The sequence below is a fragment of the Dipodomys ordii genome, unplaced genomic scaffold, assembly GCF_000151885.1.
Source record: "Dipodomys ordii isolate 6190 unplaced genomic scaffold, Dord_2.0 Scaffold3, whole genome shotgun sequence".
Taxonomy (NCBI): domain Eukaryota; kingdom Metazoa; phylum Chordata; class Mammalia; order Rodentia; family Heteromyidae; genus Dipodomys; species Dipodomys ordii.
In genome coordinates, this window is record NW_012267219.1 from 16,714,085 (window position 1) to 16,730,248 (window position 16,164).

General features: G+C 33.5%; 1 protein-coding gene across 3 annotated transcripts in view; it reads left to right on the plus strand.

Moving 5' to 3' along the window:
- The window catches only part of Nav3 (neuron navigator 3), a 287,020-nt gene that overhangs the window by 102,762 nt on the left and 168,094 nt on the right, over positions 1-16,164 (plus strand). For all 3 annotated transcript variants that reach the window (XM_013019548.1, XM_013019554.1, XM_013019559.1), the window contains exons 4-5: positions 8,160-8,232; positions 9,724-9,907. In XM_013019548.1, coding sequence (XP_012875002.1) covers positions 8,160-8,232; positions 9,724-9,907 — 257 coding nt within the window. The remainder of the gene's footprint in view (positions 1-8,159; positions 8,233-9,723; positions 9,908-16,164) is intronic.

Consider the following 16,164-nt stretch of genomic DNA (forward strand, 5'->3'; position numbering starts at 1 on the left):
GGAGGCCAGAAGTTGGAAGTCAGTATCACTAGACCAGACTCAATATCATCAGTGTCGAGCTCATTCAGAGACTGTAGTGGAAATCCATTTCTTGTCTTCTCAGGCTTATACTGGTTCCAGAATTCTCTGGCTTTTGGCTCTATAGTCATCCTCTTATCTTGATCCATGAACCAATACAAATGCAATGGAGATTTTGGAAATAATCTGGAAGTATTTCAACCTTGTACACTAAGAAGGATTTTGTGTACTACTTCTGTCTTTACCTTCAGACTACATTTACTAAATATTCATTTAGTGAACATCTTTCTTGGTGCCTTGTCTCACTATATTGTAGTGTGAAATGATTAGCACTTTCAAGTTTGTGGAGACTTTGATTCAGGAAGGAGAAATAGCATAGTAGAATATCTAAATTAGAAGAATAGAGTGGAAAAACCGCACAAATTCACTGCAAAATAATATACTTTTTTCTTCTGTCTATTGATTGTGTATCTATAATGACAATGCTGTCTCTGAATATCTATAATGAATTTGGGACAAATATCAAAGTTCTGGTGAAAATGAAAAGGGTTTGTGTTTAGAAAAAATTCTATATACACTTGCATATATATATACACATATACACATTTATATCCATTTAGTTATACAAAATGGTTTAAATTCAACATATCAGAATGAATGTGTGTGGATCAGTGTTATCCTTCTCATAATGTTTTCCATCTTTCCCTTAGCTTCAATTATTTGAATTCCATTTTTGCATATATACATTGAATATTATGACTGCATTTGCCTATTTTTTCTTGTTTACCCAATTTTCTCCATCTTTAAAAAAACTATTTTAAGCACTGAAACATTACTTATTGTACAATAATTGCTAAGTTAATAAATGAAAACAATCTTTTATTTTGAAACAGAGAAAAATGCCAGATTTTACTTTAATTCTCCAGACAAATTTATCTTTGGCTAAAAATCTGTTTCGATTTAAAATTTTTTAAATTATTTAAAATTTATGTTACAATGGAAGTTTAATCACAAGGAGTCATCAATTTTTGTTATCATTAATAAATGTTGCTCATTTATATAATGATATTGGCATTGCAAGTTCATACTGACAACTAAAAATAATGCCAGGTGGATATGATAGTACACTCCTGAAGATCTCATCCTTTAGAAATCTGAAACAGGAGCATCACAAAAATGAGGTCAGCGTGAGCTACATAGCAAGACCCAGATCCAAAAACACAGGGAATAAGCCATCACTGTTGTTTCATAGTTATTCAGGAAACTGAGAGCTGAGGATGATAGTTCAAAGCCACCCAGGGCACAAAAGTTCATGAGCAAAACACTGGACGGGATACTGTGGACTAGGATCACACTGCTGTGATAAGGCAAATGACAAGAACCAGAATGCAAGAACCAGAAACAAAAGGTAACCTAATTACGTTACCACAAGGCACCAAAGGACCAAGAAAGCCAATGTTAAAACTTCATTCCTATCTTTCATAGGTGTTCTCTGTATTTCATTCATGGCAGCATCTAGTACTTCACCTTTGTCCTAACAAGGACACATTTCTTCTGGAGAGAGCAAGGTTTTGAGGTATTATGACTGCTATGTGGTTTATGATTATTTAACTTTTCATATTGCAGTAGTTAATTTTGAGTCTAAGGGATGCCAGCACCTATTAAAATCACCCTGAATCATGACTGTTGAAAGTGAGGATTGATGTGATCTTTCCTCCAGCCCTCTTGTAACACTTTTCCTTGTGCTTGTTCTGGTTGGCCAGCTGTGTTCCTCCTGATACTTGTCTCGCCTTATCAAAATCTGAATTCACTGTCAAGCCTTAATGATACTTCTGTGAAGCTTTCTCAGATCTGTACTAAAAATTGATGAGTTCATTCTCTTTGGTGCCAAAGATGTTGTTTATAATGTTTCTTTGGAATTCATCATGTGATACCTTGTGTTATAGTGACTTATGAATCTTTTCTGTTTCCTTGGCTATTTCACAAGCTTCGAAGGCAAAGACCCTATAATTCATTTTTATGCCCCTTCACTATCTAGCAGAGCTCTTTGCCCATTATTAAGTCAATAGTTTATGAGTGAATTAATCACTCAATATTAAGTGCCATGCCATGACTTAGATTTAATCACAAACTCTACGGTTAATATTAATCACATTCAGATATTTAGTACCTAAATATAGTTTTCATTAACTATGCATAAGCAAACGTGAAGGAAACTTGTAAATAGTAAAGCTCTAACTGTGTTAATATTGTGAAATATATTTCTAGTTATATACCAGTTTTATAGTTAATAAAACATATTCTAAATGGTCAGTTGTCAGAAAACACAGCACAAATTATGAATTTGAGAAAGAGTCATGCATCCTTTGGAACTGTTCATTCAACACTCAGAAGGAATTTTTAATGTAAACTTTGGGTTTATGTCAAGAACACATGATAGCCAAATGCTAGGGGCTTGTATATGTCATCCTAGCTTCTCAGGAGACTGAGATCTTAGGATCTTCTTTGTAAGACAGCCTTGGAAGCAATATTTAGGAGGTTCTTACCTCCAACCAGCAAAAGCTGAAAGTAAAGCTGTGATTCTTTTCCTAGTGGTAAATACCAACCTTGAGCAGAAAAATCTGATGGAAACTGTACAATGTGTAGGCTTTGAGTTCAAACTTCACATCCCAAATAACCCATACTCTGCCCCCAATATACCACACAAAACTTAAATGTTAATCTTGTTTGTTTTGTGTTTTTTTGTTTTGTGTTTTTTTGGTTTTTTTTAATTTTTTATGTTTTTTAATATATATATTTTTATTGTAAAGATCCTGTAGACAGGGGTTACAGTTATATGAGTAAGGTAATCAGTACATTTCCTATCCAGCATTGTTACTCCTCCTTTGTTTTTCCCCCTACCATCCCTTCCCACCCCACCTCCCCAACTCCTCCCTCCCCCACAAAGTTGTAAAGTTCGATTTCAACATTGTGTCTTGTACATATCATTATTGGAATGGGTCACCTTGTATCCTTATTTCAGCATTTTGTTATTTCCCTTCCCCTCCCCAAATTAGGAAAAACATGTATATACAAGATGCAGGGCACTGGAATCAAATACAGTGAAAATAGGGGTTATACCATAGGGGAAGAAAATACAAGAGAAAAAAATCACATAGTACATTATAAGTGCATTACAAATAACAACAACAAAAGATAAAACTTCTGTGTCCCTATCATATGTACATAGTTTTTGACCTTTTCGGCTTGTCCTAGACATATAATAGTTATTGCAGATAAGAGAAACCACGGACCTATGGGCCTGGCTTACTTCATTTAATATAATGAATTTCCAAGATTTTCCATTTCCAAACAAATGGGACAGTGTCATTATTTCTGATGGAGGCATAGAATTTAATTTTCTTGATCCATTCATCTACTGAGGAGCATCTGGGTTGGTTCCATATCTTAGCTATGGTGAATAATGCTGCAATAAACATAATTGTGTGGGTAGCTTTAGTAGTATGGACTCGATTGAACCCCACTGCACTGTTGATGGGAGTGTAAACTTGTTCAACCACTTTGGAAAGTAGTATGGAGGTTCCTCAAAACACTACTCATAGAGCTTCCCTATGACCCAGCAATCCCACTTTGGGCATTTACCAAAATGATCACAAACAAGGCCATACTGAAGCTACCAGCACAACTACATTTTGTTTTACATTGAAGAGATAAATATATTAATGACTGCCTTGAGTTTTTCAGAAGTGAAAAATGGGTAAGCCCTTCTTCCTCAATAGAAAGTCAGTTTGTGATTAGCAATCAGACCCACTGATATTTAGCATATTCATAAGAGGCACAATAAATATAGAGTTATAACAGAAATGTGTAGTTTTTTCCAAACTTAGGTCCCCATTTTTCATAGTAGAAATTGAAGTAATAATCACTGTTGATTAAAATGTATGAGTGTAGTGGTTTTGCCTTGAACATAAAACAGTTCAATAAATGATCAATGAATGAATAAATGATTGGATTTTATAAAATATAAGATTAATTGGTAGTGTTTCAAGATGCTGATATTAATTACACGTATGGAAACTAATCAGATCTATAATTAGAGATCAACATCTAATTAATATGTTTAATTTTTTCAGTAAAGAATGTAGCAGTCTGTTTTCAGAAAGACTTTTCAAAAACAGTGTTTTTGTTAAGAGATTTATAATAGCATTTAAGCTCGATTCAAATATATATGTATGTAATATATATGTATATATGACTACATTTAATTGATATATATATATCCCTACATTTGCTACTTTTAAGAATATTTAATATGTCCATAACTTAGATAAATTTTATGTTCTCATATCATTAGTATTTTCATAGTTATCTAGCCATAATTAAATACAATATGACAAAAGAGATGGGAAATAGGTCAATAAAAATTAAGCCAAAAAGAAGAAATAAGTAAAAGTGTTTGAGAGCAGCTGTCCACAAGTTTAAGATGTGACTCTGAACTTCATATGAGGAAAATGTTGCCAACTGACCTTAGATGAAGTTCTTTGTATTTCTGCTGCACAAGAAGATAGGCATTTCAATGCCACAGAGGTAAAATGCAAAATGCGTGAATTACATAACTTTGTGGTGCAAATAAGCAAAAGATAGTGCATCTCTATTGTCAAAGCAATGTAATTTCCCACATCCATATAGAAATAAATTGAAATTGTATGCAAATGCTTCCTTTTAAGCATATAGATTGAGTACAAGGCTTCCAATAACCCAAAGATTTGTCAAACATTTAGAAACTGGCTTCTATCAACTGACATATTAACTTAATTGATATGAATGTAAACTGAGCATCTTGTTTTTAAATGATTGTCTATCTATACATCTGGATATATACCCATTACTGTCTGCTCAGACAAAGACAAAGGCTATTCCAACTAGTGTATTTTCTGTTTTTATTTGTTTCACTTGCTTATCTTGAACTTCACTTAAATTAGGCCTCATATAATACATCCTTTTTTATTTTTATTTTTTGGGTCCAGTTGTGGGGCCTGAACTCTGGGCCTGGGCGCTGTCCCTCAGCTCTTCAGCTCAAGGCTAGCGCTCTACCACTTGAGCCACAGCGCCACTTCCGGCTTTTTTCTTTTTGCTTATGTTGTACTGAGGAATCGAACCCAGGGCCTCAGGCATGCAAGGCAAGCGCACTACCACTGAGCCACCTTCCCAGCCCCTAATACATCCTTTTTAATCTGGCGTTATTAGGTTATTATTATGAGAGCTCTGGGTATCAGTTTGTCTTTAAAATACAGTTTAGACTTAGACTAGGAGTCTGATTTCTAAGTTGATAAAATGGTAGATGAAATAGTCTACTTTACAAACTTAGACTATATATTAATCTGTCCCCAGATCCCCTAAAGAACTGCCTTTGGATTATATATTTACTAAAATGTAGGTAATAATAACCTATTGACATTTTTCAGCAAATTATGTGGTGTCTGATATATTCTTACATTCTCTTAAAGGTATATAAATTGCTACAGATATATTAGCATCAAGACTTCTTTGCAGAATATTAAAAATATCTAATCATTTGGTTTTTCTTAGCTTTAGACTATATTAATTATTAGGTATTTTATTTTTAATAGGGTTGAAAGAAACAAAAGAATACTTTGGATGGATATATTTAAACATCCATTTTGACAGCTTCTTATTTTCTTTACTTTCTTTTCTGTATTTCTTATTTTCTTTATTCCCTTATGTAATCTCATTTCCTAGTAGGAAAGTGAACTGTGGAGAAAAGAAAGGATTTCATAGGAATCTCAGCACTATATATTCACTGGCAATTCAGCTACTGGTGTCAGAACATTAAGAGTGATCAGATAGTATCCGTTCCTTTTTGATATTGATGATGCTTTTTTTTTCCAGTAGAATAATTTTAGTAGAACTCATTTCGAAGATAAGTCAATATAAAATCATTTTTTCCTCAAAGCAAACATATATACCTTGACATTTCTGAACAAGTAATATCTCATTGGATATTATCATTTAATTTTGCACACAGTGACATTTATGAAAGAATGTATTTTATCTGTTTTAAGGGAAAAAATAAAAAGAACATATGTTTTATTTTCCAAATTGTTACTGGAATATTATCTCACTTATTAAGATACAACGTGCTATCCAAAGTTATGCATACAGATTCAGTAACAAGCCAAACCAAAATAAACTAGTATAAGGAAATCCCTAGCTTGTCAAGTTTATCATTTTTTTCTACTGAGTAACATAGACCAGCATGAGCATTACACATGGCATGAGCACAGCATGAGTCTGATCTCTGCTATTTCCTCTCTTGCTCTAAGTTCCTGAGTATCCTTCCAAATGTGAATATTTCTAGTATTTCTACTTATTAATTGTGGTTATGAAAGTATACATTTTATTGAAGTTATTATTTATCATTAGATTTAAATCTCATTGAAGAGATACTTTTTTCTTATTTTGTCGGTCGTGGGGCTTGAACTCTGGATCTGAGTGCTGTCTCAGCTCAAGGCTAGTGCTCTACCACTTGAGCCATAGTGCCACTTCCTGTTCTCTGGTGGTTAATTGTAGATAAGAGTCTCACAGACTTCCCTTGCCTGGGCTGGCTTTGAACTGCGATCCTCCGATCTCAGCTTCCTGAGTAGCTAGGATTACACTGGATTGGAAGGATCAACATCATGAAAATGGGAGAGATTCACTTTTATGAAACTATTTTTACACTTAATGAATTGCCTGCCAACAGCTTTATCTGGTACTTGATGAAAATATGAATGCTATTCAATGCTAGAGAAAAAACTTAGCTGTGTTAGACTACTTGAGAGGCAGTAACTCAATCCCTGATGTACCAACACCTTTTAAAAAGACAGAAAAAGTCCAATTCTACACATTTCATCCTCTATATTAACTTAAAAATTATTCTTTAGTTGTACAAAGGAGTTTCAGTTCTGTATGACCTTTTTTGATCAGTGTCATCCTCAGTTTCCCTACTCTCCATTCCCAACTCACCCACCCTTCAAGTTACCTATTTCTATTTTCACAAATGCACATTTTATATTATGATTTTATTCACTCACTATTCCTTTCTCCATTTGAAGGATAGATACTTGAATCTATCTTTTGTTATTGATTTCAAGACAGTTCGACCTTGTTTTGAAACTTAGCAGAGGACAATGAGGAGGCAACAATGCTTGATAAGAAATGTACTCGTTATCTTGTCCATGTAATTGTATGGTATTCTCTGTATGGTATTCTCACAATAAAAATATTTTAAAAAAGAAACTTAGCAGAGGAAACATTAGTAGAGAATATGTGTGTATGTGCTAGAGGGTTGCTTTTCATGCAATGTAAGAAGGCAGAAATAAATATAACCTTACATTTCCTCTTAAAATTTTCCAAAGAACTAGAATTTTCTAGGTTTTTACACTCTTCTGAAATCTAATCCTGTGATCAATGTTGAGATCACACACTGGCTTACTATAAAATCACTGTTTTAGAGTTTTATTTCTCACTTTAAATGGATACCAACTGGTTGTGATATTGAAACCATGTACAAGTTATCAACATTACTCATTTATTGTATGACAGACAATACCTCTACTTTATCAGAGTAGTAGTACTCACAGTAAAAATAAAATACAACTTCTAAAATAAAAATTTGTTACAGTTTAGAAAGAAAATGTAGATCATTTCCTTCATATATCTTCCCTTGTCCATCATATCCAGCTTTGGGAACATGTAACAGTTGAATTTCACTTATCTACATCTTAAAACATTCCAGGGCATATACAAGCAACAATCTCATTTCATAGGGATATTTTCATGGAGAATAACTTGTAAAGCACAGAAATCTGGTTTTATGTTAAGTAGGTGGGTCACTACATTGCAAGAATGTCATTCTTGATCAGGCCTTTATGAATTGTTTCTAAGTACCAAACTGGACAATGAAAGCTTTATATCCACTCTGTAATTAGCCAGGATAATTCTAGTTAAAATCTGAGAAAGACCTCTAGAATGGCATGAATGTAAAGTATTCATTCTTTATCTTTCTTTCTGGCTTCATTCTTGCTCATGTATTTATTTTAACCCTCTAAGTTGCCTTTTCGCTGCTTTTCATGTTGCAGATTGAAAATGTTGATGTCTGCCTAAGTTTTCTAGCAGCCAGAGGGGTAAATGTTCAAGGTCTATCTGCTGAAGGTAAGATAAACTATTATAGTTATGAATGGGCATCATTACTTATGAAGAATTGTTAGTAATGATAAAAATGTTAGGTTGGAATATTAGCTTTCCAATAATAGAAATGTGATCATAATGGACATTGGTGTAAGCTTTATTTCCTGAAGTATTTTCTGTGTTTTGCAGAACTCTTCAGTATGCAACAGAAAATATGTCATGTGGGTGAATCATTAGCATTTATGTGATACTAATGGTGTCGAATGCTTTTAGGTTCTTAAATAGATGGAAAGATGATTATGTTAATGCTGGATAATCTGTGGGCATAATTATAGGTAAAAGAATATAATTCATGTTCAGTAGTATTTTACAATAATAATCTTACTATAATATAACCAAGTTAGTAATGGAAGTCAAAATATTGGAAGGTTGAAGCCAAATTTAAGTTCTTAAAAATGAGAGCAACAGTATTAATAGTTTTTAAATCATGAAATGTTTGAAGGATCATGAAAGTTTTGGAGCGTTATCACTAATGTCAAAACATAACAAAGCAGATATAGATGACATTTCTTTAGGTGTTCTTTTTTTTAGAGCTACTTTACCTTCATATATAAAGATGAGAAAATTTTCTAATCTTAACAAACTTGAGACACAATTTTCATAAAAATTGAATGATGTTTCTGTTTCCTGCCCTTACCATCTGTCCTGGCCCATAACCTTTCCCCTCATCTGTCTATTGCTTGATCATTTTCAAGCAATTGGAATAAGGAATCATGTGACTCTGAAATATAATAGACTTTGAAGTATAATAGACATGAAAAATAATTGTTTACTTTCCTTCATTTATCTTATTTTCCCTTATTTTTGGCTTCTTTTATATTCAAGAAATAGGTTATATAATTAAACTGCACATTTAGTGGCCAAAAAGCAAAGATTCGGACCTACGTGGTAGTTCTATTACCTAGAATAAAGTTTGTTTTCTAAGTGGTTAAACAGAGGCTAGAAATGCTTCCATTGTTCATTTTGACTCTTCTTTCTCACATGATAACTTTAAGTCATTATAAGCCTGCTGATTTTTGCTTCTTTATTAAAATATATGAATATTCAGAAATAGTGGTCTAAATTCAATTAAATATGCCTATATATAAACATAAAATAAGTATACATAAACATAAAATTAAAAAAAATCTATTTAAAGACAGTTATTCTAGTTTGTAGGGAAAAACTATGTTCTCATTGTGGGCTCATTGATCAGTACTATTATGGAAAGAAAAGAAGGGAAGAAGGGAAAAGAGCAGCAGAGAGCCGTATCTTACTGGCTTATTGTCCTGTTTTGCTGTGTGACCTCATGGAGCATAAGAAGCCCAGCTAATTTGTGCTTCTAAATTCCAGAAGGGGATGTAGAACATTTAGTGTCTATCAATTTAGTGTGAGAAGATGGGATCTGGAATTTTACTGATTTTTTTAATGCGTTCACTTGATAGGATGTTTTGTTGTATGTTCCATTTGATACAGAAATAAGAAATGGAAACCTAAAAGCCATCCTAGGACTGTTTTTCAGCTTGTCCCGCTACAAGCAGCAACAGCATCATCAACACCAGTATTACCAGTCTCTGGTGGAGCTTCAGCAGCGTGTGACTCACACGTCCCCACCATCAGAAGCCAGTCAGGCCAAAAGCCAGCAAGATATGCAGTCCAGGTAAGGAAGAGAAGTCGGGATGCATTGAAGAAGGTGATTAAAAAATAACTTCATGAGTCTGTTACACATGTGTATGCAGTTTTATTGCATGATGGGGTATAACAGACTATTGCCATTGCAGATAGTTACCCTTTTTTTGGATTGGACATGTAACAATCCATAGTTCCGGAGGAGAAATATGTTTGTTGGTTGTTTTATAACAAGTTATGTGAAATGTCTTTGGTGTAAGCAATGTGGCGTGGCTACTTCCATCTATTGTTTTTGCTTCTTTTTTGGTATTTAAAACGTCTGTCAGAGTCCTGGACCCCTGTTGTATAGCTGTCAATTGTTGATGCTTTTGAATGATTAAAAATGTAAAGGTCTGTCAAAAATTTTATAAAAGTTTGTATCTGGAGATGTGTGTGTGTGTGTGTGTGCATGTGTATGCATGTGTGTGTGTGTGTGTGTGTGTGTGTGTGTGTGTGCATGAATGTCTGTTTCATTTACCTTGAGCTTTTTGGAACATGTAAACACAGCCTGAGGTAAAGTGACCCCCAAACCATAGCACCTTATTTCCCCCTTTCTTTGAGGTGAGCTGCTGAAAAATAATATTATCTTTTTCCTTACTTTTTTCAGTCTTTCTGTGTGTGTGTTTCCTCACAATTTGGAATTGTAGAAGTATTCAAACATTCAAGAAGGGCCAAAAGATTAAAAAGTGGGAGACTTATTGTGGAAAATCTGCATGAGGTGAGGGCAGGCTGGAAAAGTCTTAAGTCTGAAGGGCAATCCATTAGCAAGGATCAGCCAAAACTACTGAACACAGGTAAAATTTCACCTCTCAAGGAAGCCCCTGTCGGCTTTCAGGACTTTCCAAATTATTGTTTCTAACTCACCAAGATTATATAGGATAATCTTCTGTACTTTAAAATCAACTCTTGGTAGATTTAATTACATCTCCCAAATACCTTCAAGGCAATGCCTGGAATAACTAGAACTGTAATCTATCTAATTTACATATTAAAATGATTATTAAACGAGATTCAAGTTAACAAGCTTTATGTAAACTGACAAAGTACTTCTGTACGATGGGTATTGGATAATTAACACTTGCAACAAGAAGGGATAAAAATAGACTCTTCATCATCTTAAATATTTACATATACATATGTATGTACATATCACACAAATGCAAATATGTTACTTCACATTAGAAGCAATGCTTATAATGCAGTAATGCAGCTTGCTTTGAGTTTGTTCTCAGGGATAAATGGTATCAAAAAACATAAACTTTTAGAGCATTTTTACAGTAACTAGGTGTGCCTCAAATGGGAGAGCAAGATTCAGAGCAGAAAAAGCCAGGAGAGAGCACAGAGTTCTGTGGGCAAGTCCCAGGACAAGTTAAAAAAAATCGAAAACATTTTCATATGCTTCTTACTGCTTGCTAGCATCTTTATTTTTGGGTTCAGAAATCCTTTCTTATTAATCTTTCAACCAATCCTCATAAGAACCTGGTTTCTTTCTTCCTGTTAATTAATATTTCTCTCTGTATACAATATAAATTCTATTCTTTTTTTAAGGGTTTTACCAATCCATGAATTACAAAACTGGTGAAAAATGTAAATTCACCCCAACTAGTACATATAAAATTCAAGGAATGAATTTATCATAATAGAGATATTTTTCTGTAAATTGTCTGACTCCCTGTGATGTCAGAGTAGTCACAATGAGAAAGAAAACATGTTGGTGAGACTTCTTTGGATTTCCTTAATAATAGAGGGGAAGAAAGCAGGAAACCTCATTCTATATTAATTCTTTTTATCGTGTATATGAACAGTTAATATAAAGAGACCTAGAGTCTGAAAACTGCCAGAAATAACACTTCCTAGAGTTTAGTTAAAGCATCTGAGTAGAAAAGAGGCAACAATAGTAGCCAAAAAATAACATGAGTAAAATGATTTTGTATCAAACATGTTGACTCTGGAAGTAATAAAGAATACCATTTGCCATGATTTTACTTCATTCTATTCCTATACCTGCTATGTGCAACTTCTTGTCTGGAATTTCTTGGCAATTATGAGATTTTAGGGGCAATGTCTCTTTTATTCTTTCTAGATGTATATGGCTGCTATGAACTTCAGGCTATTTTCATATTTAAAGTATAATTCAGATATAAAGTATGGACACCATTTTATGTCATTTTTGAAGACATGTTGTTTTTTATTGTAGGAATACTATTTCTTATTCTAGTACATAATGTAAAAAGGGATACTACAATTTTCAAACTCAGATCATTAATTTCCATTAGTAAATGTCTTAGGCATTTAAGACATTTCTCCTATCTGCCTTTTCATCAGCTACATTTTGACAAGTAGAGTGCTGTTTGAAATGAAAGGAAAAGGAAAGTTAAATTTTACTAAAACAGTACATTATTGATGCAGGATTATGGCACTGGCCCACAATACCCAGTAAGTACATGCATAATATTCACGATAATATCTACTAATGTGTTAGTGGGAATATTACAAAATGATTTACTTTCATATGTAGTTATATACTAAGTTTTAGGATGCTAGTATATGGAGGTAAAGTATTACATGGTGGTTTATTACTCTTCAAATATTTATCACTTAATTTTTGTTTAGGTTAAAAGACTTTCAACCTTTTATCAAATAGCTGAGGATAGTTATCAGTGCATAACCAAGAGCTCACAAATCATGGAAATAAACACTTTAGGCTTTCCAGAATGAAAACGTGTTCAAAGAAAGAACAAGAATGTGAAAGTGCAAGTATAAAGTCACATTGGTGTTGGAAGAAGCAATGTTAGCAGTCATAATTCTTTCTAAAGAGTTATCTGAGAATGTAGGAAAAGATCTCCAGAGATGGCCATTTTCCTTTCTGCTTTTCATTTGTTTGGAGCAAATAAAAAGCATACCCACTTTCTGTGTGGCTGAACTTGCTACTACTGGACCCAAGTTAAATTGGCAAAATCCATGGCTGCATGTTCTGAGCAACCATTCACTTTGAGGCCCCTTAGAAAGATTTCCGTGACCCCTACCACACACGTTGTTCTTGGAGCCCTTTTCCCATTGAGGATGTTTGCCTTCCAGGGTTCTTTTCCAGGAAACATCATTTCCTTCTGGGAGATTCACTCCAAAACTGGGACAGTTTACAGCTTTTTGGCCTGAGGTTATAAATCTTGAAAAATATATAAGGAAGTTTAATTTAGGATGACAGGAAGGCTCTGGTAATTTAAGCCTTCAAGAACCTGGCTTCAATTAGTTGCTTGACTCAGTTCTATGTTGTGGCCTACACTGTGCTCTTTTTAAAGTCAGTGAATCAATTAAACTTTAAACAAGAAAAAAAGGGAAATTTATGAATCTTTTAAAAAAAACATCCAAAACCAGAATTTCTTTCATTTCTAAAGAGATATATTTTAATAGAAAGAATTTTTTATGGAGTTTGGAGATGAAAGGGAAGGGGTAGTGTAATATTAAAAGTCTGTGCATGTGCATGCAAGTATCCACACACAGACACTTATGTTTATTCTTTTATTCAATTATTTAAAGAGCTTGACATTCATATGTCTGTTGTTTTAAGTAAAGCTGAATCTGCATATATATATATGCATACATACATAGGTGTAGAAAATTGGTTTCAATCTTGCCTAATAATTCTCAATATAGTGACATTAGGGACTCTAAGACTGATTTTCTCATCTCTAATGTTAGAATAGTGATAACATCCTTATAAGGGTGTTGAGGAGACTATGTGAATAGAATTATCTTCAAAGTGATATAAATGCTTACTGCAACACTTAGAATGTAACAGTTAAACTATCTTTATTTTCATCTTTTTCTCTCCTACTTTAAGATCCTATCTCATCGATAGCAAATACATTAACTAAAGACCCAATCGGCCTCATTGCTGTTCATTTAACTGATTTCATTTAACTTCCAAAATTTATTAAATATATGAAAATATTTTAAAGTAATAAAATTTCCATAACGAAAATTAACAATCTAATTCTGTATAACATTTCCATACCCAGGCTAATTAACAGGCTGATAACTCTTTAATTATTTTATGTATTTCCTTTACAAGGGACTCCCATAAAGCTAAATAAAGTATTTTTACCACTGTTTTTCATCGTTTTGATTGGTATCTTCTGATTCACAAGTCTTCCATTTCATGCCATTAATTTATCTAACACATATTTATTAAGCAGTCTTATAGGCAGTGATAATACTGCAGAGGGGAAAATAGATTTGTAAGTTTTTACTGTCTTGATGGTCCCCTGTTTATGATGGAGGGACAAACAGTAAGTGACTAGCTGAAATTCAAAGCAGTGATTTAATAACTAATGTTAAAGAACAGTAATTTGGGTAAGATGAACTCAGATACATAAAAGTCATGTTTAATGAATTTAAATGGGAAACTGAGGAAGATCCTTACTGAGATAATGGGAGGCTTACTGGTTGGTAAGCATTGGTTAGAGTATTTTTTTTAATGTAAGAACAAGTACTCAGACTTGGAGTTAGGAGCCTCTCATTTGTTTCAAAAAGAAAAAATTCCAATTATGCTGTATCAGAGAAAAAATAAGGCAGAAGATCAGGATATAATTCAGAAAAAGACCAGTAGGCTTTGACATGTTCTGTGAATATGGTAGGCTTTTTGCTTTGACCCCTAATAATATAAGAAGGTATTGTGTGTGATGAGAAAGGATATAAATGCATCTGTTTGTTGTACTGAGAACAGAGAGTGTAAGGAAGGAAAGGTGATAACAAAATGTTGAGGAGCAAAAACTGGATTGCCATAGTGAAAGTAGAGAAAACAAAAAGGTTAATTCTGAGTGTACATCCCTTGCCACCCATTCCAGGAGACAAAAATTGGGATGGAATTGGTCAAATAAACTCCAGCATTGTTTGTATCAGTGGTTGGGAAAATGGTGTTTCTATTAACTAAAATGGAAAAAAGAATATAGGAGGGTAGGTTTTACAGGGACATAGTAAGATCAACATATTAATTTTGAAATACTTCTGAGGTTAATGGTGGGGAATGACAAGGGGAAAGTTTAAAGGATAGGTACAGTTTATAAATACAAAGATGTGGGGACATAACATACAGAATTTATTTAAAAATCCATAAGGCCACCACACATAATACAGTCAACCAAAGCTGGGTAGGAAAAGATAGAAGTAGGTGGACGTGAAGAGAAGCAATTTGGTTCAAAAGCCTACGATGCTTAGAGCGAAACATAGCATAGCATGGTAGAAAATTTGAAAAAAATCAGATTGTAAAGAAGGAAATAAATCAGAACAAGCAAGAGAAGTAAGTGTTCCAAGGAGGGAGAGACTAATAAATAGGAGTAATTATGTGTCAGCCTCACCGTGTTCCAGGCACCATTCTAAATAGTTTATGCCCATATACACAGCAATAGTGACACTGATTCCAATATTAATTTTTAGATAGGCTAACAAAAATTCAGTGGTCATTTCAAATGCACACTTTCCCAAAGCCTAATTTAATGAATGCAGGAAATCTGGTTAAGGAGATTATGCTTGTTAACATCTTTACCATGAAATAATGGCAGATCAATAGGAAGAGTACTGACACATGACTCACAGATTTTTTTCAGGGGAGTTTGATGAGGACTATATCAATAGTTGTGGTAGTTGAGTATTTAATATAGATATGCTCTACTGCATCTATTCAGTAAAGAAAGAGGGTGAAATTATTTATAATGTATATACAATTAATTTAAATATATGAATTTATATATAATTTATATGTTTACACATAATACATATAATTATAATTTTTATATATTAAGTATGTAATTTTTCATAAGGAATTTAAAAAGATATAAATGTAAGCAAATCCTTCCAGAAGTGTTTCTACTCTTTTAGGACCTTTATTGGGTATCTTTGTAAATTTATATAATAATTTATATATAATTATTTCTTCTATTAACTATAGAATATCTTTTGGCTTAGAGTTTTGCCTAAAACGTGGGTGTAACACTTTTTCTCCAGCTGACAACATTATCCTTTGTCATCTGCATTTCTATTTTGTTTTTGTTTTGTCGGCTGGGGGGCTTGAACTCTGGGCCTGGACTCTGTCCCTTTGCTCTTCTGCTCCAGGCAAGCACTCTAGCTTGAGTGCCACTTCTTGTTTTCTAGTGATTTTTTTTTATTGAAGCTCAGAGTCTCATGGACTTTTCTGCCCAGGCTGGCTTTGAACCATGATCCTCAGATCTCAGCCTCCTGAGTAGCTAGGAT